Source organism: Urocitellus parryii, chromosome 6 (genome assembly GCF_045843805.1).
Source record: "Urocitellus parryii isolate mUroPar1 chromosome 6, mUroPar1.hap1, whole genome shotgun sequence".
Lineage (NCBI taxonomy): Eukaryota > Metazoa > Chordata > Mammalia > Rodentia > Sciuridae > Urocitellus > Urocitellus parryii.
The window spans coordinates 171,097,005-171,124,076 of record NC_135536.1 but is presented as its reverse complement, the minus strand read 5'-3'; the positions used below and the strand labels follow the sequence as shown (position 1 = coordinate 171,124,076).

General features: G+C 42.2%; 1 protein-coding gene across 5 annotated transcripts in view; it reads right to left on the bottom strand.

The window, feature by feature from the left end:
* Positions 1 to 8,125: 8,125 nt before the first annotated feature.
* The window catches only part of Ubox5 (U-box domain containing 5), a 30,230-nt gene continuing 11,283 nt past the window's right edge, over positions 8,126 to 27,072 (bottom strand). For all 5 annotated transcript variants that reach the window (XM_026409720.2, XM_026409719.2, XM_077799527.1 and 2 more), the window contains exons 2-6: positions 18,821 to 18,994; positions 16,603 to 16,697; positions 13,893 to 15,093; positions 10,623 to 10,784; positions 8,126 to 8,823 (exon numbers count right to left, since the gene is read on the bottom strand). In XM_026409720.2, coding sequence (XP_026265505.1) covers positions 8,615 to 8,823; positions 10,623 to 10,784; positions 13,893 to 15,093; positions 16,603 to 16,656 — 1,626 coding nt within the window. In that variant the 5' untranslated portion in view covers positions 16,657 to 16,697; positions 18,821 to 18,994 and the 3' untranslated portion in view covers positions 8,126 to 8,614. The remainder of the gene's footprint in view (positions 8,824 to 10,622; positions 10,785 to 13,892; positions 15,094 to 16,602; positions 16,698 to 18,820; positions 18,995 to 27,072) is intronic.

Here is a 27,072-nt window from a genome sequence, read left to right as displayed (position 1 = left end):
AATTGTCATATGAAATGAATAAGTCAGAAGAAGGATCTGAAGGGTCTTCATCCCACAGGGAATGGGTAAGGCTGGATAGGGCAGGGGAAGAATTCAGGTGAAGATGTGGTCTCACCTGATTTGACCCTCAGCACAATCTCACTGGAGTTTTTGAGTATAAGAGGTGCCAGAGAGTTCTCTACCCTGAAGCAAGAAGATTGATTTTTTTTTAATAGGGATTGAACCCATGGGCATTTTATCCATGAGCTACATCCACATTCCTTTTTATTTTATTTTGAAACAGCTGCTAAGTTGCTGAGGCCAGCTTTGAATTTGAGATCCTCCTGTCACAGCTTCCTGAGTTGCTGAGATTACAGGTGTGCACCACCATTCCTGGCAAGAGGGTTGATTTTTTCTTAATATTTATTTTTCGATTGTAGTTGGACACAATACCTTTATTTCATTTATTTATTCTTATGTGGTGCTGAGGATCGAACCCAGGGCCTCACACGGGCTAGGTGAGCACTTTACCGCTGAGCCACAACCCCAGCCCCAAGAGGGTTGATTTTTTAAGGTATATATTTGTGTATTACTCAGTCATTGGCCAAAAAATCTGAGGAAGGAATCTCCCTTGATGAGATAGCTACCATTGGCTGAGGACAGGTGATAGGAGAAAGGCCAGATGTGAGCCATTAACAACCAATGCTCACACAACATCTGGGGAACAGGTGCCCCCAGTAGTAGAGAAAAGAATCTGGGTGTACCATCTGGGTGTAGGGCCTGCTACGGATGCCTTCGGCAGGATCCCTCCACCAGGATCCCTCCACCAGGATCCCTCCACCCAGAGTCCTGTTCTGCTAGCTATTTGCCTAGGTATGGGCCATGTGCCCATCTCTTTAGTGTCTAAATAAACTCCCTCTGACTATAGTGGATGCACAAGGGGTAATGCACTGAAGAAAATCAGGGAAAGATTACCAAGGGGAAAAGGATGTTTGTGGAGCTTCTGAATCAACTGAAATATTTTCTAAAATCAGAACCAGAATTCTATCTTTCCTGCCCACATCCCTACTGTTAGCAAAAGCAACCTCTTCCTCTTCCCTCAGATGGATTTATTACCCTAGAAATGCCTTACCCACGTTTCCATCTTTCTGCCCTCCTAGTCTGTGTTCCTTTCATCATTACATCCACAGGACCCCAAAATAGACCGAACCCTAGGTTTTCAGTATGTGACCAACTGAATTTGTCCCAACATCACATCCCTCATGTTCCTCCCCATGTGCTGGCTGCCTGGAGCCAGACAGCTGTGAAGGGATACAAATGACTAGCACAGGGACATTTCTGGCCTTTTCCCTGCCCTGTCTGTAAGGGGGATGTGACTTTGCCCTTCTGTTCTCCTTCTCCTTCCCTCAGGTGCAGTGGTCTAGGATGCTGTGGTGTTCCAGTTATTGCTGCTGGGTAACAAACCACTCCAAAATGCAGTACACAGAACCACCACCATTTTATTATGCTCACAGATGCTAAAAGTCAGGGCACAGCAAGGACACCTTTTATCTGCTTCACAATGCCTGGGGGCTCTACTGGACAGAGTGAGTGGTCTAGGGCAGGAATCATCCAAAGACCTCTTCACTCACATGCCTGGGCACCTGGGCAGGAGTAACCTCAAAGGCTGGGCTCAACTGAAACTATGAACCGGAGCACCTGCCTTCCCGTGGCCTTTCTGTGGGACTTGGGCTTCTCATAGCTTGGAGGTTGTGAGATAGTTGGATTCACATTTTATTTTTTATTTTTTCCCTTTGGTGGTACTGGGGATTGAATCCAGGGGATACTCTACCCTGAGCTATATCTCCAGTCCCCCTTCTTCTTTTATTGTGAGATAGGGTCTTCTTGTACTACCCAAGCTGGCCTAGAACTTGTGATCCTCCTGCCTCAGCCTCCCTAATCATTGGGATTACAGCAATGCAATACTATGCCAGGCTGGATTCACTCTTGAAGGCTTTGCACTGTGGCTCAGGTCTTCAGGAATGAACATTCTAGAGCCGAGTTGTGTGGCATGTGCCTGTAGTCCCAGCTACTCAGGAGGCCTAGGTTCACTTGAGCTTAGGAATTCAAGACCATCAACAAAGCAAGAACCCCATCAGAGAGAGAGAGAGAGAGAGAGAGAGAGAGAGAGAGAGAGAGAGAATGTTCCAGCAGAAAACAAGGAAGAAGTGATGTGGCATCTTAAAACAATCTCAGAAAGCACACAGGGCCCATTCTGCCATATTCTATTGGTTGGAACAGCCACATCTACCCAGGGTCAAGAGAAGGAACAGAGTTCATTTCTGACTGGGAAAATATGCCAGATAATTGGCAAACAATTTAAAATAATCATAGTGATGTGAAATCAGAAGAAAAGGAAACTAAGGTTCAGGACAGATTTTTCTAAAGAGCATTGAAGATGCACACCTGCAATCCCAGTGACTTGGGGAGGCTGAGGCAGGAGGGTTGCAAGTTCCAGGGCAGTCTCAGCAACTTAGTGAGTCTCAAAATAAAAAAAATAAATAAAAAAGAGTGGGGTTGTAGCTCAGTGGTAAAGCACCCCTGGGTTCAATCCCTAGTATTGCAAAAATACAAGAAAAGAAAAATAAATAAATAAATAAATAAATAAATAAATAAATAAAGAGGGGGCAAGCAGCTTTACAATGTAAGGAGACAAATGAAAGGGCTTAAGACTTTTTAAGTCTTATACAGACAGAGCTGGAGTAGATTGACCAGGTTGAGCCCAACCCTATACCCTGGTTTTTCAGCCAAGGAAACTGAGGATGTGTACTGCTTATCGTCATTTCCATCATCTCATTATAGAAGGTCACCTCACTGAGGCCATTGCATGCATAAGCACGTGCCCTGGCATCTCATTTCCCCTGTTGCTCATGCTCCTCTTCCCCTCCTCAGTCCCAGGAGCCAGAGCTCCCCCAGCCTGAGCTCATTCTGTGAGTGGGAGGGAGGAAGGTAGGTGAAAGGGGTTCTCTCTGGAGGCTCCCAGTTTCTGAGACAGGCTAATTACAGGCTTCCTAATTAATGAGCCATGGGGTTGCATTTCATCAGCTGAGTCAGAGCTGATGTCTGGGCTCTGGCCCAAGGGAAGGGTACCAAGAGTCAGGGGGGTCTCCCCCACAAGGAAGCTTTGCCCTTCTTTTCAAACCCAGTTCTCTTCACCAGTTCACAGTGGCCCCAACCCACCCTTCTTATTCTTGATGTCTTCCTGTTCCTGGCTCAGTCTGTCTGTCCCTCATGCCATTCCACTCCACCAGGACCATACCGGGTTCATCTGATACTGATTCACACATGGTTTCCCAATCAGTTTTTTTTTTTCAGACTCCTTCAGCCACACACATTCCATACCTGGGGTCTCTGAAACATGACAGCAGGATTCTGAGGCCCACTGTTCCTGTTGGCAGTTTGCTAAAGATCCTGCCCATGCCTTCCTCTTTCAGTAAATGCACAGGATGGGCACTTTTCCATTCACATTTCAGCCATATTTCTCCATTTATATGCAGCTAATTCTGCTGAGCCTTTGTTTGGGGAAGCATCTTCTATTTTTGTGCCTAGTGTTGTAACAATTGAATTTTCAAGAGTTATGCTGTGGCCTGGTCATGAGGTTGCTATTTCATACCTGCATTCTGCCGTGCCCTTGGTTCTGCATGGTGGATTTTTGGACACAAGTGAAAAGATTCCTGTATGTCATTTGATTGTTGGTTTCCCACCAGATCAATGATGGGATCTGTAGGAAACCAACCAAAATAGAACCTGAGCTAGTCATATTAGCTCCTCATATAACTGAGCATCAGTTTCCTCTTAATCCCAGAGCTGCCTGGATTAAATACATATAAAACATAGTTCATGTGAGACTCAGAGGCATACATCTGTAATCCCAGTGGCTTGGTAGGCTGAGGCAGGAGTATCACAAGTTCAAAGCCAGCCTCAGCAGCTTAGTGAGATCCTGAGCACCTTAGTGAGAAAATAAAATAAAATAAAAAATAAAAAGGACTGGGATGTGGCACAGTGGTTAGGTGCCCCTGGGTTCAGTCCCCAGTAACAACAACAACAACAACAAAATCAGTTCAGGACACTGTGCTTGATACTAGAAACTTTTCTTTAATTTTGGTACTGGGGGGGGGGGTCAAATCTAGGGTGTCACATATGCTAGGAAAGTGCTCCACCACTGAGTCACATCCTTGGCCCCCTTTTAAACTTTTAAATGCACAGATTTTTTGTTTTTTCTTTGTGTTACTGAAAATCAAACCCAGGGCCTTGAAAATGCTAGGCAAGTACCACTAAGCTACATCCCCAGTCCTTTTATCATTTTGAGGCAGGGTCTTGCTAAATTGCCCAGGCTGGCTTTGAAACTTGCCATCTTCCTGCCTCAAATTTCCAAGTAGCTAGGATTACAAGTGTGTACCAACTTGACCAATAAATGCATTTTTTTTGTTCAATGCATTGATTTTTTTTATTAGTAGTAGTAATAGTAGTACGGATAATTTAACCCAGGGATGCTTTACCACAGAATTATATCCCCAGACCTTTTTAATTTTTTATTTTGAAACAAGTTCTCATTAACTTGATAAGGGCATCAATAATTTGATGGGCTGGCCTTGGATTTGTGATCCTTCTGTATCAGCCTCCTGAATCGCTGGGATTATAGGCATGTAACACTACACCCAGCAAATGGCAAATGCAATATTTTGTGTTGTTTTAAACCCAGGGGCATTTAACCACTGAGCCACATCCCCAGCCCTTTTTATTTTTTATTTTGAGACAGGGTCTAATTAAGCTGCATAGTGCCTCACTAAATTACTGAGGCTGGCTTTGGACTTGTGATCTTTTTGCCTCAGCTTCCCTAGCCCCTGGGATTACAGGCATGAACCACCACACTGGCAATAACTCACTTTTTTCCTCATAGAGAAGTGTTGCAAGAGAAAACACAAAATGTTTGTGTGGTCATGTCTCCCCCCACCCCCCAATAATGAGAATTGAGCCCAGGGGCACTTTGCCACCAAGATACCTCCCCAGCCTTTTTTGTTTTGTTTTTAATTTTAAGGCAGGGTTTCACTAAGTTGCTTACGGCCTCACTAAATTGTTGAACTTGAAATCTTCCTGTCTCAGCCTCCCAAATTGCTGGGATTACAGGCATGCACCACCACACCTGTCTAGTTGTGTATCAAAAGTATGGTTATAGGTAACATTGTTATTAGTATAAACCTTTCATGGAAAAGCTTGCCAACCACCACCAGGTTGTCTCTTGCTCTTTTATCACTCATCTCTATGACACTGGATATTCTGTCACTCTTTGGGGCTGTCAGAGTAGCAGGCAGAGCCATCTCAAGCACCTCTTATAAGAAAAGGGAGTTCATGTTGGTAGTGTGGAGGCCCAGACTGTGGCCAATGCCCAGTGCAGGAAGGAGTTTCAAGCCTGCAATTCTCTCCATCACTCTCCTGCTCTCTCATTCTCATGAACTGGTACTTCTCCTGACAGGTTCATAAGAAGTAAGGGGCAAGCCACTCCACCAAGTTCATACTTTGGCCTAGCACTATCCAGAACTCTTGTCATGGAGGAAATGTCTTTATCTGTGCTGTCCAATACAGTAACCTCCAGCCACATGAATATCAAGCACTTGAAATGTGGCTGTTGGGACCAGGAGCTGAGTCTTAAATTATGTTTGCTTTAATTAAATACATTGTAATAAATTTTAATAGACTATGGACTACTATAGTAGACTGTAGCTCTGGCCAATTCCCAACCCAGCTCCTCCCCTTTCCATCCAGAACCCAAAAGAATATGTTGCATGTGCAAGTGGGTTGGGAGGCCAGGTGAGGCCACAGTAGGGGTGGCCAGGGAGGTGAGAGGTGGTGGTCAGACCAGCTCAGTACCAGGTCCTATTTCCAGTATGTCTACAAGACCTCTGTGGGAGGTGGCCAGTTTGCAGCAGCCCCATCCCCACCCCAGTGGCCATCACAATCAAGAGTCAGGCCAACATACAATGCCACCGGCAGGAGGTTGAGCAGCAGCCTTGTGCCTGTGGATGGTTTCCTCCAGGGCAGGTCTCTTTGTCTGCAGACCTATTTACAGCAACTCCAGCGTCAGAGGACCAGTTTCCTAGGGAATAGAAAGGCATCCAGCAGCTGAGTGGCCTTAAGCTGGAGGCCAATAGGAAGAAGCAAAACAAGTGTGGGCTTAAGATAAAAGTATGTATATCTCCAAGGATGTAGGCAAGTTTTGCCTACCCCTGTGGTTCCCATGTCTGGTTTTCCACTAGAGCTGCTAGGGAGTAAGAACCTGCTAGAAATGCAGATCATAGTCAGGTGTGATGTGAATGCCTGTAATCCCAATGGCTCAGGAGGCTGAAGCAAGAAGGATCTCAAGTTCAAGGCCAGCCTGAGCAACTTAGTGGGACTCTGTCTCAAAGTAAAAAATGAAAAGGACCGGGATTATAGCTCGATGGTAGAGCACCCTGAGTTCAATCCCCAGCATTGCAAAAAAAAAAAAAAAAAAAAAAAAAAAGAAAGAAAAGAAAAAATGCAGCTCACCAGGCCCCTGCAACAGGTCTGGTCTGAGAAGTACCTCCAGCATAGCTGTTGGAGAGGAGTTGAGGTGAGGGAAGGGAGCAGGCTCTGCCCTCATTCAGGTACTCTGCACTGCTCCCACTAACACCAAGTTGTTGGTTTCCAGGGCTGGGCAGACAGGACCTCCCCCAGAGAGAACATCTTCAGTGGAGAGCACTGAAGACCTTGAACTACTGCTGGTGAAGAAGGCTGTTCCAGAGACCAAAAGAGGGTGAGGGTAGCAAGCACCCCTCCTCCCCCCAACACACACACACTCCAACCACAAAGTGCTCTGCTGGGGCTTTCCAGGAACCCAGCACATGGAAGGGATGGTGAGATCCTGGAGTGGTATAGACATTTATATCCAAAGGGCACACAAGAGCCTCATCAGCAAGGGCATGGCTTGCCATCTATGCTTATGACCCTGAAGTCTTACATGAGGGTTGCATCAAGGTAAGGATCAGAGGGAAGTAGAAGTAAGGAGAAGACTACCTCTACAGCCGCCTTTGTGGACAAAATCCTAGGAACTCTCAAATGCAGATTTCCCCCGGCTACTCTAGAAGCCGAGGCAGGATGATTGCAAGTTTGATGTCATCCAGGGCACCTAGTTGAGACCTTGTCTCAAAACTTTAAAAATTAAAAAAGGGGCTAGGGAGCCAGGCATGGTGGTACACACCTGTAATCCCAGCAGCTCAGGAGGCTGAGGCCGGAGGATATTGAGATCAAAACCAGCCTTAGCAATGGCGAGGTGCTAAGCAACTTACTGAGACCCTGTCTCTAAATAAAATACAAAATAGGGCTGGGGATGTGGCTCAGTGTTCAAGTGCTCCTGAATTCAGTCCCCAGTACTCAAAAAAAAAAGGGGGGGGGGGTGGAGATTTAGCTCAGTTATAGAGAGCTTGCCTAGCATGTGTGAGACTTTGGGTTTGATCCCAGCACTGAAAAAAAAAGAAAGAAAAAGAAAAAATACGCAGATTCCCTAAGCCCAGCTGCACCTCTCTAAATTCTAAGGCCTGTCTACAGGACTTCGATTAATCTCAAGAACAAAACAGGAGCATGTGGGGCCAATTCTTCCTTAATATGCTCAGCAGGGAATGAGAACACCATGGTGTACTTTCTCACATTCTGGTGAGTAGAATCTGTGTGATATGGTAAACAGAATTGTGGGAATAACAAATTTAAAAGAAAAAAAAAAAACAAATACAGCTTATAAACAAGTGTTTTTTTCTGAAATGAGCCACAAGTAGAATAATGCCTTCCCCGCTTCTAAGAGCAGCCCTAGGAGCCAACTGAGTGCATGCTGATACCTGGCTAGGAGGTCACTCAACCCTCCCAACTGGCAAATGAATAGCAAACCTGTCATTTTGGGCTCTCCCAACTGAGTGGGTGTGAAAACTCCAGCTTTTGTTCTTTCAGCTTGTTAACAAGAATCACAGCCTAATGGGTTGCAGCGACTACTCATGGCTGCCCTGTGATAGTTCCACTTGTGTGGACGCAGGTGGGGAACAGAAATATGACGACAGAGACAGGCACTCTGCCAGGAGGAAGACGTCAATAATCACTTTATTAAGGCGCTGAGTGTCTGCAGGTCAAAGGAGGAGGCCGAGTCATGAGCTCCACAGCCCCCACCATGGTCAGTATGACCCTGAGACCCTCTTTGCTATCCATAGTCCATTGTGCTCCACTCACAAGGCTCTGCTAGAAAAGGGTATGGACAAGCAATTCAGGGAGCCCTCAGCATGGGTACTCCTGCCCCAGTGGGGCTGGCTTCAGCAGGCCCTGGGATCTGGTGGGGGAGTGGCAGGGAGGCACAGGAGGGTAGGGACATCCCCCAGCCTTCCCAGCCAAGCCTATGGCTTTTTTATCCTGTTGCCACCTGAGCAGGAGTGGAGTGTTTCCCCACTCAGTCCCTGTGCAACACTATGAGGTGATAAAGCCCTGGAGAAAAAACAGGCACTCTGTGCCTGCCACCATCAAACTGCAGGAAAGCTGTGACTCTGCTCCTGCTCCCCCTCTGCTCCTCCCAACAAGTGCTTCTCAGGTTGAGGCTGGTCACTCAGAAGTGGACCCGCAGCACATCCTGGCTGGCAACTGGCTGCTGGCAGGCTGTGCATGTCATGGGCAGGGAGCGCTGCTTCTCAGCCAGGCAGGGTCGACATAGGAGGTGACCACAGGGCAGCTGGTACATGGGCTCCTTTTTGAAGTAGGAAGAAAATGTTCTTTTGCAGGAGGCACATTCAGGGCCTGCGATGCTCCCAGGCTGCTCTAAATCAGGAGACAGGATAGAGTTAGGGAAGGCTATTCCTTGGCCCAGGCTCACTCTGAGAGTCTGGCTTTTTCTTTCCTTAGCCCATCTCTAATCTGGGAGAAGAGGTGACAGGGTACTGGGTAAACTGGCAGGCCTCCTCTCTATAATCTCTGACCAAATCTCAAGATTCCTGTGACTGTTCAAGATGAACTGGCCTCCGGGACCAACAAACAGGACCAGCCCTTACCCCTAGTTTCCCAGCAAGGTATACTCTCCTGAACAGGCACAAACTCATCCTCATAATTGCAAGAAAAGGTGAAATGTGACAAGAAAAGAGAAAAGCAGAAAGTGGACAGTTAGGAGGTCACAAGAGGGACAGCTGAGATTTGCTTTCAGTCACCTTCCCAACACCTCAACCCTTATCCTGTGCTACCCTGGCCTCTAGGGCAGGCCTCCCAGGGGGCCTCCTGAAGCTCCAGCCACTCCTCCCCCTCCCCAAGCTGCACCTGTGGTGCTCTTCCTTTCCTGAGGTCCTTGCCTGAGAAGCTGCTCTTTATCCCCTACTCTAGGGAGAGGCAGGAGCTGGCCTCACCTGTCTTCCTTCAGGACCACTTCTCCATTCCTAGCCATCACTCCATAGGGGACCCCCAAAGCATCTCAAACTTTGAAACTTCTTAAACCTTAAAGTTCTACTTTGAAAATTCTTAAACCTAGCTCCCCCGACTCCATCCACTTTCATCATTATAATCCCAGCTACTTGGCACATCTCTTCCTGCCTGGATCACTTTCCTCCAGACTTGTCCTGGACATCTATTCTCAGCCCCCATCCATACAAGAGCACAACCTGACTCCCATGCCTCTGCTTTACACCTCCTGGGAGTGCTCCCCACCTTCTGGCACAGTCAATCCCTTGTGTGACCTATGCAGCCTCGTCTCCTTCACACCCACTCTCATTCTTTAGGATCCAGCAACTTCAGTACCCTCTCAGCAACACCAACACCACAAGAACAACAAAAAATGAAGCACAGTGATCCTGTTTACATTTTAATAAGATCCCTCTGACTCCTGTGAGGGTACTGAAATAGTGAGCAAGGGTGGCTGAGGGGAGCCAGCAGGGATACTGCAGGGCTGGTGGAAAAGCAGCAGGAGTGGTGCCATGGTGGCAGTCAAGGGAAGCAGGGCACAGAGGACTGATCTAAGAACTACTCTGGAGGAGTAATGAAGGAAATGTCAAGGTCAGGACACTGACTTTCATGTTAAAGGCCTGACACAGGTAGAATACACTGCTTTTTGCCCAGATGAGCTGATTGAGGGGTGGAGGGAAACTTTAGAGGGCAGATACCCATGAAAAGAAGCTGAGCAGCTGTAGGGAGACTGGGGGTCTGAATCCCAAGGAGAAGAAGGAGCTGCATGGAAGGGAAGGGAGCCCCAAACCTCCCTAGTACTCCAGATGTCATATGGGAGACTGGCTAGATGAGAAAAATAAAAAAGAAGAAACAAAACTCCCCAGGAGAGAATATTTAACATGACATCTTAAAAAGAAACACAGCAAAAGAGTAGCTAAGCCATGAGTCCACAGATTGACTAAGGGCTGACTGAAGAAGGCCTTCCCTCTGAAGGTCAGTTTGCCAGGAAGCCTGTTACCTCCTCTTGGAGAAGGCAAACAAGCAGTGTTCTCCCCAGGTTGGAATTAAGGAAGGAGGGAGCTGGCTACACAGGTCCACAGAGCCCCCAGGGACAAGCCCAGCATTCTGTACAGGATGGGCCACCTGTTCTATGGCTCTAGGAAGATACAGGGGGGAGGGACCCAGGTTACCTGAGCTGGCGCCTGGCCTCCCAGCAGTGCTGCTCCCTCTTATGCCCAGGTGCTGGAGCTGTCCCCTGGTCAGTCGGGCTGTGAAGGAGGGCATGGAACCAAGGGTGGACATCAAGGCAATTTCCAAGCTTTGCGATAGCTTCTGCTCATGGGACACTGGATCTGTTGAGAGATGGAGAGACTACAACATTCAGAGGAAGTTCAGCAAAACAAGTCACAAGTCCTTTGAGGACTACAAAATAGCACCTTCAATTCTATAGACATACATAAATGTAAAAAACAAAAACAAAAAAAAAAAACCACCTTCCTACTATCTCTTAGGACTTTGATGACAGAACACAGGAAGTCATAGGCCTGGAAACCCTGAAAGTTCCTCTCCATCCCTCATGACTTCAAGGCCTTGGGCTCTCTAGCTTCCTGATCCTGAACAAAGTGCAGGGCAGGCAGGGGCCACCTTGTGGCTCCATGAGGAACTGCAGCAGCCTTTCTAAAGGCCTCCCTGGAGTGCGCCAAGAAAAGGACAAAGCTAACAAATACCAGGTTTGTACCCCTCTCCCTCCTCCCATATTCCTTCCCCAGCTGCCTTAGTCTTTGCCTTCCTCAACTTCTCCTACTGGGACCCTCAACACCAGGCAGTGATACTTGCCTGAGTTCTAGGTGTTGTGTCCTCTTTCTCCTGGTAAGTAAAGCAGAGTAGACTAACCTTAGTCACTCTGACCAGATCATGATCTAGGTAAGTAAAGCAGAGTGAACTAACCTTAGTTATTCTTTCTGACTAGGTCATATCAGAAAGCCAAGATATAGGATGAGGGTGGGGGCAAGAGGGGTTTGGGGGACAGCTGCTCAAGAAAGGCCCCAGGGATCAACCTGTTGGCAGAATTTGCAAGACTTCCCCAACTCAGGGAGTGGAATATTTTGTCAGGTTTGTAGGACATAGGACATCAACTTAGGGCCTTCAAGGACCACTAGTCCACATGGCTCTGTGTCACCAAGTCTGTCAAGGCCAACACCAGTGAAACTTCTACAAACAGACAAGAGATGTAAGGACCTTGTTGCATCCCATTGAACCTCAGATGCTTCCAGGAATTCCTGGGATCATGCCAAAGACACAAATGTAACCATTAAGCACATTCTCAGCATAGCCTTTTAGAAAAAGACAGGAAATTAAAAGAATAATAAGATTTAAACAGACGGAGTTTCATAAGGAAAAAAAGAAAAAAGGAAAAAAGCTGTCAAAGAAAGAGGTTCCTCCAAAAGCAACAGGCACTAATCATTAAAGGGAGTCTACCAAAGATGCAAAGAGTAGATTATTCTGATACTATTATATTGTTCCAGAATACAGAAAAGGAAAATTTCCAAATTCTTTTTATGAAGTAAAAAAATCCCTGATATCAAAGCCTGTCCAAAGATAAACAACAAACTGAGAAAATATATTTTTAGCTCACATTAAGGTCAAAGGGCTAAACTTGATAAAATATAAAAAGTTCCTAGAGATAATTGGGAAACAACAACAACTGATTGAAAATGGGCAAGGAAATGGGCAGTCGATTCACAAAAAAGGAAACAAAAATAGTTTTTTTTTATTAGAAATGTTCAAGCTCACTAATAATAAGAGATATAAAAACTAAAGCAATCATAAGATACCATTTTTTTACCTTTCAAAATAATAGCTCCTCAATAAATAATAGTTCCTCAATTCCACAATGTGTTAGTAAAGCTAAGAGGAATCACTAGTGGAATGGTCGTGAGGGCAACTGGGCAATATCTATCAAGTCTACAGAAGAATATAACCCAGAAATGTGAATTCTATGATACTGTCCTACAGAAACAGCTGCAGTTGTAAAATTACATATGCACCAGGTTTATTCTGTGCAGCAAAAGATCAGAAAATAACTTACCATCAAAAGGACAGGGTAAGACTGTTTCACTCTGTGTGTGTATACAATCTGCTTCTCAGTTTTTAAAAACTACATGAATACATTGCTTTTTTAAAAACAAAAGGTACTAAAGTTAGGCTTAGTTAAAATAGCACAATGATAAAACAGCCTAAAGATTTATGGAATCACCTTTAAAACTCTTACCTAATCTTAGATGTCCCAAATCACTAATCTTTTGTTTCAATTTTGCAGTTCAAAAAACTTAGATTTTAATCTTTTTTCTAAGTTTTAAAACAACTTTTGCTCTAAATCATTCACTCTGACCTAAAGATAAATGTCTACATTGAGGCACTAGAATTTCTGCTCATGCTGCCTAAGCTGAGAAGATTTTTTAAAATTTATACTTTTCATCTGTCTCTTCTACTTTTACTAGAATTAAGTATATTACTTGTCAGTCTTATTTGGAACACATATAAATCACAATGGTCTTTCATGCAGAGCCCATTATGAACATGAACGGGGGTTCATCAAAATGAAGGCCCCAAAACTAAGCCCAATAACTACATGAAGAGGGTGGTGGTGATTGATGGGGAAAACAAAGCTTAAGCAAAATCACATGGCTGGCTGGCTGGCTGGCTGGCTGACCGTTCAGCTGCAGAAAGGCTAAGCCTGCTATCCTGAGGAGAGGGCAGCATCCCTGGTCCCAGAAATCACTGGCAATGCCCTGGGGAAGAAGTGGGAAGCCAGAAGGCTTAAATTTCATACTAAAGAACACTGTAATTGTTCAAGTACTTATTGACACCTGTTCTTCAGTACGACTTCTCTCTCCTAAAAGTAGGACGCTCCAACTTAGTTATTTTCTGCTTTTCTGTGTGCTCGTGGCACCTCGTGGTGAGGTAAGGCAGGGACGATATTAATGCACTTCCACCAGAGCTCCTCTGTGAAAATTCAAACAACATCCTAGAAGAGTCCACTGATACATGATGAACTGTAAAGACAGAAGATGGAAGACATGGTCTGCTTTGAGGGACTGGTGTCTCTTTTCCCAGAAGTTTTGACCAGAGGATTCAAGCCAGGAAAAACTTTTGGCCTGGTCAGAGCACACCAAGGGAGTCCAAGGCAGGGAAACTCATAAGCAGGACCATTAGTAACATGAAGGAACAAAACACTGAGACAGAAGCCTGGAATAGAGAACCTCCCAGGCCTCCAGATTGTCTGTGGTCTGAAGACAGCTAAAGCTGAGGAACTCTCCAATGAAAATGAGCATAAAAAAGGTCAGGCCCTAGCCAGAAGAACTGAAGCTGGCAAAGCACAGGGCCAAGGGCCACAGTGCCATATGTCATCAGGAAGAACAGGGAGGCCACTGGGCCATGGACACAAGACAGCAAATTACCTGTTGAGCAGTCCATGTGCGTTAGGCCAAGCTCACTGGTGGTTTTCATTTTCTTGGAGGTGTGCTCTGAGGTAGTAGGTGAGACCAGAGGATTTGTGATAGTAAAACAGGAAGCATTCACACCAAAGCTACTGCCTGGGGTCCGCTCAGCCTGCTCTATCTTCCTTTTCCGTGAGGGCAGGGCAACGGAAGAAGGGGTCACTGCCAAAGTAGTCTGAGCTCTCCCAAGTAGGTGACAGCCAGGGATGGAGTGCTGAAGCAGGAAATGATCAATCCTGGCCTTTAGGGAGGGGTGGGGCAGGGGCTGGGAGTGTGGAGTAAAGGCTACCCCAGTAAAAGGGTCACTGGGCACTCGGCCCCATGTAGCTTCACTGCGGTTACACTTTTCCAGTGTGCTCTGGTCAATGACCTTGCCTGAAGGTAGCAGCATGGGGCAAGGCATGATCTCCAGGGTGATGGGATCCAGGAACTCCTCGGGCACATCACCAACTGCCTGAGCCAATTCCTGCAGGCTAGAGGGGGCCTGTTGGGTCTCAGACTGGCTCCCAGAGTCACAGTCACTCTCCATGGGCAAAGCTGGAGTTTGCAAAGCCAAGTCCTGAGGCAGATTCTCTGAAGCCACCAGTAGAACACTGTCTATCACCTCCTGAGAGCAGGTCTTGGCTGGCTGACCCCACACTTCCAACCGCTTGATGCAAGGAATACCACTGCCTGTTACATGGGTGATACCAATCTTTAGGTGAGCCACGTGGCTAAGGGAAAGAGTCCCTTTATTCCAGAGCTCCTGGGCCATAACAGCAGGGGAGGGGAGTGTGATTTCCATTGGGCTAAAGGGTGGCCTGGCCTTGAAGCCCCTGTGGCTGAACACCACTTGGCTCTGATTTTTCAGTAAGACTTTGCCTACCAAGGTGAATGCCTCTTTGTCAGGAACAGATGGCTCAGCTGGGCCTGGGGTCTGGCACTCAGGTGTATTCCAAGAGGCTCTGCTGGATAAGGCAGATGTGTACATTTCCAGGCCAATGACATTCTGGCCTCCTCCAGCTGTGAGGTCTATGTTAATCCTACAGATTTCCACATTAAAGGGAAAGGAGACTGTCACGTAGATTGGTGGCTTAATGAAATACTCTGTCCTAAAACCATGGCTTCTCTTTGTGAGGTCTTCAGAGATGAGATTTTCTACTTCGTAACCATCAGCTGATATCTAGATTTAATGACAAATATGAGACATACTGATTCAAATGAAGATGCTGCTTTGCAAGAACTTGTCATTTCTAAGAAAACTAAAATGTGAAGTTCTTCATTTTAAAATTTCCCCTTCTAAACTAAATTATCCCAGGTTTTTTTTTTGTTTTTTTTTTATAAATTGCCTGTTATTTATTTTTTTTTTTTTTTAGTTTTCGGCGAACACAACATCTCTGTTTGTATGTGGTGCTGAGGATCGAACCCAGGCAGCACGCATGCCAGGCAAGCGCGCTACCGCTTGAGCCACATCCCCAGCCCCCAAGTCAAAGGCTGAAGGCAGCAATTGTGTTCAGCACTATAGCCCAATTATATAAAATATATATATATATAAAATAAAACTCTACCCAACCTACCCAAAACTTCCTGCAAAATAACATCTCTGTGAAGAGGAGGCAGGTATACTAGTGGTTTTTTATTTCAGAGGATGAAAACATGCAGATTTAAAGGAAAACAAAAATGTGCCTTAAAGTTCTCAATTTATATTTGAATCCCACAAATTATAACAGTTTTCCTAGGAAGGCAAAATAAACAATCTGATTATAAATCTATAAATGATGACACTGGTTTAAAAAAAAATGTATTCAGGAAAAAGGACCACAAAAGACTATGGACATTTAAAACAATAAATGGGTTTTGGTAGGGGTTTGTGATGACTTCTTCCCTTTTTTAATATTTCTAATACTTGTTAATATTAATGGATATTTTAAGGCATTTTTGTCTGAAGGAGTCAGCCCAATAATTTGGGAATGTAAAACAGTATGCTGTATGCAGAAACTCTAAATTAGGGAAGGGGTTCAATTTTTTCCTTGCTGTTTCCTTATTCCTTGCTTTGTGCTGTGAATAGATATCTTCCTTTGCACAAAAAGGGAAGAAGCTTAATTCAAATAATAAATAGCAAGAAATCCAAACAACAAATACAAAACATTACTTCTAGTATTAGAAATTAGCAAAAGAGCCAGATGTGATGGTGTAGGCCTGTAATTCCAGCGATTAGGGAGGCTAACACAGGAAGACTGCACAACTCAAGGCCAGCCTCAGCAACTTAGAGAGACCCTGATTCAAAAAAATAAAAAGGGCTATAATCTAGTTCAGTGTTAAAGTGCCCCCTGGATTCAATCCCTAGTACCAAAAAAAAAAAAAAAAAAAAAATTAGCAAAAGAACAAAAGAATGGGGGTGGGGGGTAATTTCCACTTTTGCTTTGACTAAGGGTAGAACTGAAATTGACTGTTCTAGAGGGAAAAGACAATGAAGACAACCCCCCACAAAATGAATCACAGCTTACCTCATAATGGTGCTCTATGATTCCAGAGGTAAGCCTGCCCCATGCTCACCTAAATGCCCTCTGGAGGAATCAAAGGGCGAAAATATAATAAACCTGAATCAAGTCCTCATGTGCAAGGCAGGAAATGGGAAAACTCGGGAAAAATATGTGTTGTATATCTATGTATATGTATTTGTTTTGTTTACCTTGTTGCAGTGAATTCTTGGTTTAAATTGTGGGAGACAAAGATTTATGACCATCTTTGTGGCTGAAAGGATAGCTTCCAAGTATCAGAAACAGCCTTAAATAAAAAATAAAACTTGGTATTAGTCATACCAGTTAAAATTCAGTTCTAAACTTTCAAGAGTTCCTAAGAGAAGAGAAACAGGGTAACAACAAAAATTTCAATATACACATAACTCTCACAGACTATACTCACTCTCCTTATGTCCTTCACATGATGCTGGGAAAAAATTAAATTAACTAATAAAAAAGTATGAAAGAAATTTCTAGTGTAGGATCCACAAGTTGGTAAAGTCTGACAGTTCTCTGGCCCAACAGAAGTGCCAAAGATCCATTAGAGGCAAAGTCTGTTAAGTCTGCAGGAGGCTACCCACAGGAAAGGGACAGTCAAAAATGACTTGAGCTCAGAAAAAGAACAGAGGTTTAGAATGGAAAGGGTCACAGAAAATAATCACAGTAATGTTAAGCATCTTTATTATTTAACATTTGTTAATACAAGTATATTTTCCTGTTAAAACAGACAATTAGGGCTGGGGTTGTGGCTCAGTGGTAGAGCACTTGCCTCACATGTGTGAGGCACTGGGTTCAATTCTCAGCACCATGTATAAATAAATGAATAAAATAAAGGTCCATCAACAACTAAAAAAATATTTAAGAAAGAAAGAAAACAAAGACAATTAGAAGAGTTAAAAACATCATTATTGTCAGGGATGGTGGCATACACCTGTAATCCTAGCTATTTAGGAGGCTAAGGCAAGAAGAGGTCAGCCTGGGAGTGAAAGCCTGCCTCAAAATGAAAAAATAAAAGGACTAGGGATGTAGTTCAGTGATAGACCACCCTTGGGTTTCAATACATAGTACCACACACAAAAAGAAAAAGAAACAAAACAATCATGATTGAGAAGACTGTTAGGATTTTTATTGGATTATACTGAATCTACAGAACAATTTAGGGAGCTATTATGACATTTTAATGAAATTCACGAACATAGCACTTCTATTCATTTATTTAGGTTACACCAAATTTCTTCCTGATGAATTGCAATTTGGATGCCCTTTAAAAAAAAACTGAAACAATAACATGATCATAAATGACTGCTGATGTTTACCAAGTGCTACGTGTCATGCCTTTTGTTAAATGCAAAATGTGTAGCATCTATCTCATTTCATCCTCACAGTAACCTTAGGTGGGTACTGATATCCTTATTGGGCAGATGAAAAAACTGAGGCCAAGGAGAAGTTAAGCTGAGTTTCAGATTCCAAAACTTCCCTTAGGCACTCTGTGGCCTATGTGGGCACCATTTGCCTTGAAGGATTTACCATGAAGTAATGTAGCTGAAAAGTGGATGTTAATGCCTTACAACTTTCTTCTTCTGTTACTTGGATCAAGATATGATATAATTGATTTAAAAAAACAATTTTCTAGACTTGAAATTAATGTGACTATGCCCTATTATGTACAAATGGGGAAACCTTGATTGTCCTTCCCAACTTGCGCTGGAACAGGCCTCAAATTATTTTTTAAGGAAAATCTTAATGGATCCTTCACACTGGTACTTCAGAGGAAGTTTCTTGCCTGTATGGAGATAGGCTAGCCTACTAGTTAAGTGTAGTAGAGCAGAATGAAAACTTTAGCAGTTTAAGAGCTGACAGGTGGTAGTTCTGCATGCTAACACACACCAGCTCTGCTTACTGACATTTAACTATAGAGGCCTGCAGCAGCTAACAGGTAGCTTTAAAAGATAACTGCAGTAGCAGAACCAGGAAACAAAATGATAGGGACAAAATAATCTCCCTTTAGGCTTGGTGCAGTAAAAGTCCCTAAGCTGTATGAGCTAAGTCCCTAGTTTGTTGACAGGCTTATACCCAAATAAGGAATGTAAATGTACCCTCCAATAGAATTACACCATCTCTCCTGACTTGATGTACACAAAACTTGCTTATATAGAAAAGTAAAAGCCCTCCTATGCTTGGGGCTCAGACTTTGGGATTTATCCCTCTGGGCTGTGGCCACTAATAAAGTGTTGCTTCCAGATCTTGGTGTCCTGACTCTCATTTCCCACTATATAAGCATCTCACCTCATGAGCTTTTCCACCTTGTTCAGAAGTCGTCAACTCTACCAGTCAACCATGAAAGCAAGGCCTGAGTAGACACAACTACTTACTCTCAATAGAACTTACCAAAATGTAATTTCAAGGAATATTCATGCAGACTGTTCAGTCCATCCATAGTAAATTCTCTTCAGTGCCAGCCTAAGTGGCACTTCTGGCCTCCTGCCTGGTATACCTGCTGGCTACTGCAAATCATATCCCACATCACCACCTGAGAGATTTCGCTGCAGTTTGGATTCTCAGCTGTAGAAAAACAGATGTAACACATTAATAAAAATTCAGTAGCCAATCTATGAAGATTCACAGGCCCCATCAACCGAGAACAGCAATTTGAGTCTCTAAAACATAAACTTCCTTGAGCATCATGACCCTCAGAGCAGACCATACCCAACTTCATTCATCCCAGCCACCACATCACTACACACTTCTCAACCCACCACAACTCTTCACCAAACTTCCCTGGCATAATGTGATCTATTAGCAAGGAATTTCATAAGACACAGCTCTGCAAGGTTAGATGGTGGTTTTTTTTTAAATCTTTATTATATTTACTTATTTTTATGTGGTGCTGAGGATCGAGCACCGTGCCTCATGTGTGTGAGGCAAGCGCTCTGCCACTGAGCCACAAGCCCAGCCCCTAGATGGTGTTTTGTTAGATTACAAACATGATCATTCCCTACACAATACCCATTCTTTGAGACCAGGAGAAAATTTTCTTTTATGTCTCAGTACTACAATAATTGTTTTTACCAAGCAACTCAGTATTTTATGATATGACTATGGATTATATGCCTTCTTTACTTTGGCTGCTAGAAAGCTCAGAATAAAACCTGTGGCCTCTCCCTCAATTTTTTCTTTGATTAAAACCCTTACTTCTATGTCACAGACTATGAGATTGACCTTAAAATCATCACCTTTTGGTGAATAATTAGGTCATTACAACCTTTTTACTATGATAACATTAAGATTAAAATCTTAATAAAAATTATGCCTTTTTTTCCCCTTTGGTACAATTTTGACTTTTTGTATTTTTTTCTTAATTTTAATATTTGTTTTTTAGTTTTCATCAGACACAACATCTTTGTTTGTATGTGGTGCTGAGGATCGAACCCGGGCCGCACGCATGCCAGGTGAGAGCGGTACAGCTTGAGCCACATCCCCAGCCCTTGACTTTTTGTCTTAATGGATCCTACATATTTTCTTGTTAAGGTTCCTATTCATAAATAGGATATGCTTATCCCATTGATTTTTCTAACCAATTATTTCTATACATATAGGAAAGGTTTTTCACTCTGGTTATCTTTATCATGTATTTACTAAATTAATTGAATTTAATAAATTTTCAGTTGGTTTTCTTGGGGCTTTTGCAATGCCATCTGCTCAATATTAATTAGAGTTCTTTTCTCAAAATGGTAACTCTTATTACTGTCTCTCATTGTATGGATTAGCTAGAACTTACAGAGTTACACACACACACAAAAATATATAGTTGCCATCCTTGTTCCCATTAGAAAATGCCTCTTTAAACATAAAGCTGATTGTTAGATTGAAATATTCTTTTTATGTTAATAAAGCATTCTAAATGTTTTTTGAAGATCAGTAATATGCTCTGAATTCTGATTTTTCTCTATATTGTTTTATTATTTATCTTATCTATTAACTCATTTTTCTAACTTTAAACTATGCCTTTATTCCCAGAATAGGTTCTATTTGATTGTGGCAGACTGCTCTTCAAAAGTACTGTGAGGGTTGGGACTGTAGCTCAGTGACAGAGTCCTTGTTTAGCATGTGTGAGGCACTGGGTTCAATCCTTAGTGCCACATAATAAATAAATAAAATAATTATTTTTTAAAAAGTACTATTAAATTTTATTTTATATTTAATTTTAGATGGGATGTCATTGTACATTCACACAAGATTTGCAAACCCTGTGCTAGGTACTTGAGTAAAAAGATAAATGAAGTGGTCAGGTGGTGAAACTATTGTGTTATCCTGTAATGGTGAATACATAACACTACACATTTTTCAAAACCCACAGAATTATGTAACATAAAGAGTGAACCTTCACTCTTTATGTTAATAATGTAGCAATCACACTCAATCATAACAAATATACCACACCAATATAAAATGTTAATAACAGAGGAAACTGTATAGGGGAAGGAGGTATATGTATTATCTGCTTAATTTTTCTATGAACCTAAAACTGCTCTAAAATATAAGATCTAACAATAATAATTGCAGGGAGAAGTAACTGAAAACAAATCAGGACTGGACATCGAATGGAAATATGCAAATTGAAACAAGTGATTGTTCCATTATGGCACAAGAGTGGCAGACACTTTTTTAAAAATAAGCTAGGCATGGTGGCACATGCCTTTACAGCTACTTAGAAGATTAAGGCAGGAGGAGTCCAAGTTTGAGGTCTGCCTCGACAACTTAGTAAGAACCTATCTCAAAATTGGAAAAAAAATTTCTTTTTTAAAAAGGCTTGAGGATGTGGCTCAGTGATTAAATGCCCCTGGGTTCAATCCCCAATATTCGCCCTCCCCCAGAAACAACAACAAAGCTGGATGTGGCGGCAAATGCCTGTAATCCCAGCAATTCTGGAGGCTGAGGCAAGAGCATCACAGGTTTGAGGCTAGCCTCAGCAACTTGACAAGGCCCTCTGCAACTTTAAGTCCCCATCTCAAAATTAAAAAAATAAAAATAAAAATGGTTGGGGACATAGCTCAGTGACAAAGCACCCTTGAGTTCATCCCCAGTAGTAAAAAAAGAAAAACAATCTTACAAATTATTCTGTTTCTTTGAGAAATTTTGGTGCCTACACTAGGATCCTACAGGACTTATTGCTATCAAGATCTTTAACTGGTATGACCTTATCATCTCTCTGGGTTTCTATACCCTGATCTTTCAATGTCAAGTGTCTCCTACCCTAATGCTTAATTCGAGGGGTGGAGGCGGGGAAATCAACATACAAAAAGGCAAAGAAAGAGCCTCACTCAGGAAGACTACCTCCCAAGCTCTGCTGAGGACATGGTCATGTAACCTGAATTCATTGCAAATACTGTCCAGTAAAACAGAAAATATAGCCTCTTTTTCCAAATGTGGTACAAGGAAGACTGGCCTGAATATAAACTGGGGACCTCAGATCATGACTAACGTGCCTTGCAGTTCAGAGAAGTAGCTTGGAGCCATATAACAATGGTATAGTAAGACAGTAGTACGCATTTGTTAGCAGATAAAATAGAAGTCAATATTTATTAGAAATTTTATATTACAAATCACTTCAGGTAAAAAAGGATTACAGACTATAACTCTTGAACCCACCACTAGCTTTAGCAAGTGTTAATATTTTGCCATGTTTTTGTCTGATTTCAGTGTAAAAATCAAAATTTTTTACCAAGTAAGCTCTATCTACCTAAAGTTGTTATTCAAATCATGTAGGTACACATGTATCCATCATAATTGTATGTATTTTAATGTATCTTAAGGATATTCTACTGTGCCTGTCATCTTACAACTTGCTTTTCCATTAAGCATTACTATTTTTAAAGTTTTTTATTTTGAAATTTTTTTACCAAGTTGATTCATTTTAACTTCTTTGCAGTATTCAACTGTATATGACTAAAAGTATATTTATCCCCTTCCCTATTACATATGTTGTTTATAAATTTTTAGTATTAAAAAATTACTACAGCTGGGCATGGTGATGCACACATTAGTCCTAGTGGACTCAGGAGGCTGAGGCAAGAGGATTGTAAATTCAAGGCCAGCCTCAACAACTTACTAAGAACCTTTCTTAAAATAAAATGAAAATAAAAAGGCTGGAGATATAGTTCAATGGTAAATGCTGCTGGGTTCTATCCCCAGTAACCAACTACAATATTCTCTGTCTTCCTGTTGGGGGAAGTAAGGAAAAATGAAATGAGCGGTTCTGTCTTGGGGCAATCCACACCTCTTCCTAAAAGATTATAGAATATAAAGGTTTATGACAACTTTCTGCAAACTACATTGAGAATGGGGAAGAATGGACTAACTCAATGCATTTCAACTTGTGATTTTTGAAATCAAGTTGCAGATTGAAGAAAAAATGTAAAATACAAAATATCAAAATGCATAGGGAGGACTGGGGTTGTAGCTCAGTGGTAGAGCGCTTGCCTAGCATGTGTGAGGCATTGGGTTTGATTCTCAGTGAAAGAAGAGAAAAGAAAAAAAAAAAAGGAAGGAAGGAAGGAAGGCCCAACAACAACTAAATATATATTTAAAAATGCATAGTGAATGGGTCTTACATCATGAAACCTGTTTCAGGTTTGTACAAATATATGCAAATCCATGTAAAATGTTCTTTATTGTGCTTCCCCCCCACCTTCTTCTTGGTACCAGGGATTGAACCCAGGGGTCCTTAACCACTGAGTCACATCCCCAGTCTTTTTTTGTTTTGTTTTGTTTTTTAATTTTGAGACAAAGTCTCTCTAAGTTGCTAAGGCTAGCTTTGAATTTGTGATCCTCTGGCCTCAGCCTCCTAAGCCACTGGGATTACAGGCGTATACCATTGTGCCCAGCTATTGTGGCTCTTGATTTAAAAAAAAAAAAAAAAATGAAAAACACCAGCCAAAAATATACCCAGAACTCAGGGACGGAGTCATAAAAGTAACACTTGAACTAAGGATGACTAGGACACATGGCTTCAGGAACAACTATGAAGAGAGACAAGTACTACATATTAATGGTACAATTAACTATATATGCTCAATTATAAAAGTCAGGAGAGAACAGGAACAGAAAGAGAAAAGCCCTACAGAGAGGGACCGGTAAGAATCAAGACCTAAAGGAGGAATGGTGTAAAGTAGGGTTAGGAAGTGCTACATATGCCATTGACATTGTCATTTGTTCATTTTGAGACAAGGTCTTACTATGTTGCCCAGGCTGGTATCGAGTTTGGTGGACTCGAACAAGCATCCCACCTTATCCTTCAAGCAGCTAGGACTACAGCCATACCAGCATGCCAGGTTTGAATATACACCACTTAGCTACAGGCTGGAATAGGAGGCAGGGAAGGCACTGAATATACCAAGGGGCTTAGACAACTTCATCTGGTAGAATGAAGTAGTGTTTCTCCAAACTCAAGACCAAGAGCTCCAATTAGTGAGATATAACCAGCAATTTTTTAATTAAGTAGAATAGAAAGGAAATATCAGTATGCACTAACGTAAAGGTGAACATACTGTCTTGTAAAACTTTTTGTTTCAGTTATATATCCATGTACACTCATTCATTCAAGGTTTTGATGTAAAGCATTTTGATTTTTTTGGTAGTACTAGGGATTGAACCCAGGGTCCTGCACATGAGAGGCAAGTGTTCTACCACTGAGTTTCATACTCAGTCCTTTTGGAGACAGGGTCTTACTAGGTTGCCCAAGCTGGTTTCAAACTTATGTTCCTTTTGCCTCATCTCGCAAGTAGCTGGAATCACAGGCATGTGTCACTATGCCAGGAATAAAAGGCATTTCTTACTAAGGGTTGTTGTTAAAAAAAAAAAAAAATGTTTGAAAGCTACTGGTCAGAGGGAAGTCATAGAAGGCTTATAATAAGGGAGAGAAATGACAACTAATGAAAAGCCTGCCATTAACCTCCTAGATGATGTAACAATTTTGAACCACTTAGAAGCAATTCATCCTTCAATTGGTTTCCCTTTCCTCTGGCTGATGTGTTCCCACTATCTTTTCTGTATTATAGGAGGGATTATCTTTGAAAATGGCTTCCTAAAGATACCAAGGTATAAACTACTTAGAAATAAGCTAGTAGCCTCAATTTTTCTTTTGACATTTTCTCCCCTTTTTAGAGGGATATTCTTTTTTGAACTACTGAGCATTTCACAAGGATTTCAAAGCTACTAAGAAACTGATTATTTAAAAGATATTTAATTAAACCTTTCAAGATAATTGTAGGTTAAGTTGTAAGAAACAGAGTATCTTTTACACAGTTCTTCCTGGTGGTAATTCTTACATAGTTATAATACAACACCATGACTAGAAAACTTACAATAACAATCTACTGATCTTACTTAGATTTCACCAGTTTTATATGCATTCATTTGTGCAGGCCTACCTCTTCAGTTCTATGCAATTTTATTCCATGTGTAGATTTGTGTAATCAATACCATAGTCAGGAAAACAAAACAGTTCAAGCACCACAAGGATCCCTTGTGCTACCCATTAAGAAGTCATTTATTGGCTGGGCATGGTGGTGCACCCTTGCAATTCTAGTGACTGGAAAAAGGCTAAGGCAGGAGGATCACATGTTTTAAACTAGCCTCAGCAACTTAGGGAGGCCCTAAGCAACTCAGCAAGAACCTGTTTCAAAATAAAAAGGACTGGGATGTGGCTCAGTAGTAGAACATCCCTGGGTTCAATGACCAGTACTACTAAGAAAAAAAAAAAAAAGTCATTTATTTTATAAAGTCAAATACTTTTTTGTTTATTTATTGGGTAGTGCTGGGAATAGAACCTAGGGCCTCACAAATGGTAGGCAAGCACTCTACCAATGCACTACACCCTCAACCCCAAAGTACTGTTATTACCACAGAAATCCTGAAGTTCTTTACCCATATCTAAGTCCCTTAAGACGTCAGTTAAGCCCACTGTTCACATTGTAAGAAACAAATTTGAGTGATATTATCATTCATGTCATTTAAATGATAACTGTGACTATTTAAAAAATGCAAAAGTATACATAAAACAAAGAAAAAGAACACAAATCTTTAAATTCAATTATTTACTCATCCATATAAAATGTTTGACTTATTCACATTATCCTTAGAGCTGGCTAAAATGAAAGACAGCTGTCTCAATCTATCACACACAGTTGGTTGCCCATAAGTGAAAGTTTATGGGAGTATTACAATTATATATTTGTGAAAAATCCGTATCTAGGACTATGTGTACATGAATAGTTTGGGAGGTAATGGTGGGCATGCAGAAGTTTAAACATGTCATACTCTACTAGAGGGATACGTTGGGGGATTTTTTTCCCCCTCTTTTGGGTTTAAAATTCTTCTAAGTACTAACCAGGTGTGGTAGCCATGCCTATAATCCCAGCACTCAGGAGGCCGAGGCAGAAGGATCATAGGTTTGAGGGCAGTCTCAGCAATTTAGCAAGGACCTATGCAACCTAGCAAGACCCTGTCTCAAAATAAAAAATAAACAGTGCTGGGGATGTAGCTCAGGGATTAAGCACTCCGGGTACAATCCCAAGTACACACACACACACACACACACACACACACAAAGTTGTTATAAATAGTTAAACACATGCACTGGATTTCTGAGGTCTCCAGATGGTATCAGGGAGGACTGATAATAAAATATATGCTCTGGGTATTTCTTGGCAGCTGATAGCCACTGGATGTCCAGATGGGACAAACCTTTCTTCCCTGCCTCTCTGTACTTAGGCTCAGGAAGGGAAAATGTAAGGGAAAGAACAAGAAAGGAGTCAGAAGTCAACTGCCCAACTGTATTGATCTACCCAGGACCGAAGGGATTATCAAAATGTGTGACTTTCAGTGCTGGGAGAGTCCCAGGCAAACTGGGACAAGTTGGTCACTCCGTCCTGAAGGTTGTTGTCTGTGATGCCCTGGAGCTTAAAGAAATGAAGCAAACCTTTTGATGTTGTTGTTGAAGTTTAGAACCTGGGGGTGGGAAAGAATGGAGGGGTAATTTGGAAGAGAATAAGGTGACCATGACACTTTTTGAAAATTTAAGCATCCACCTTCCTTTGGCCTACAAAAAAGTTACCATAGCTGAATTATACAATCTGATTTTTAGTTTCACGCAAAAGAAATGGAAAATAATTCTGGCAGATACACATATTTTTAAAGACTAAGCTCAAACAGGATACAGAGGGGGAAAAAAAGATTACCTGTCAAATAAGAGAAAAGCATTTAACCTTATAGAGTAGGTGGAATACTAACACAGTGAGCAATTTTATAAATTGGGCACTTCAGCTTTTAAAGACACATAATACTTCTCATAATTTCTAAATTGAGTCACCTGTCCATCCATGAAATTTGACTTAAATGCATTTTTCTTAGAGTTGGTTAAACTGAAAGACTGTTGCCCACCAGTGAGAGAACTAGAACACAGGCAGGGGTCTAAAAGATGCCTGCAATTTTATATCACATGTACCTAAGTCACCTTTAAGGGTTTATGTTTGAGGCAGTATGCTCGGCACAAATGGACATTTCTGTGTCTATGCATATTAGGCAAGCACACTACCACTAAGTTATACCCTTAGCCCATGCATACAGTTTTTACTCTTAAG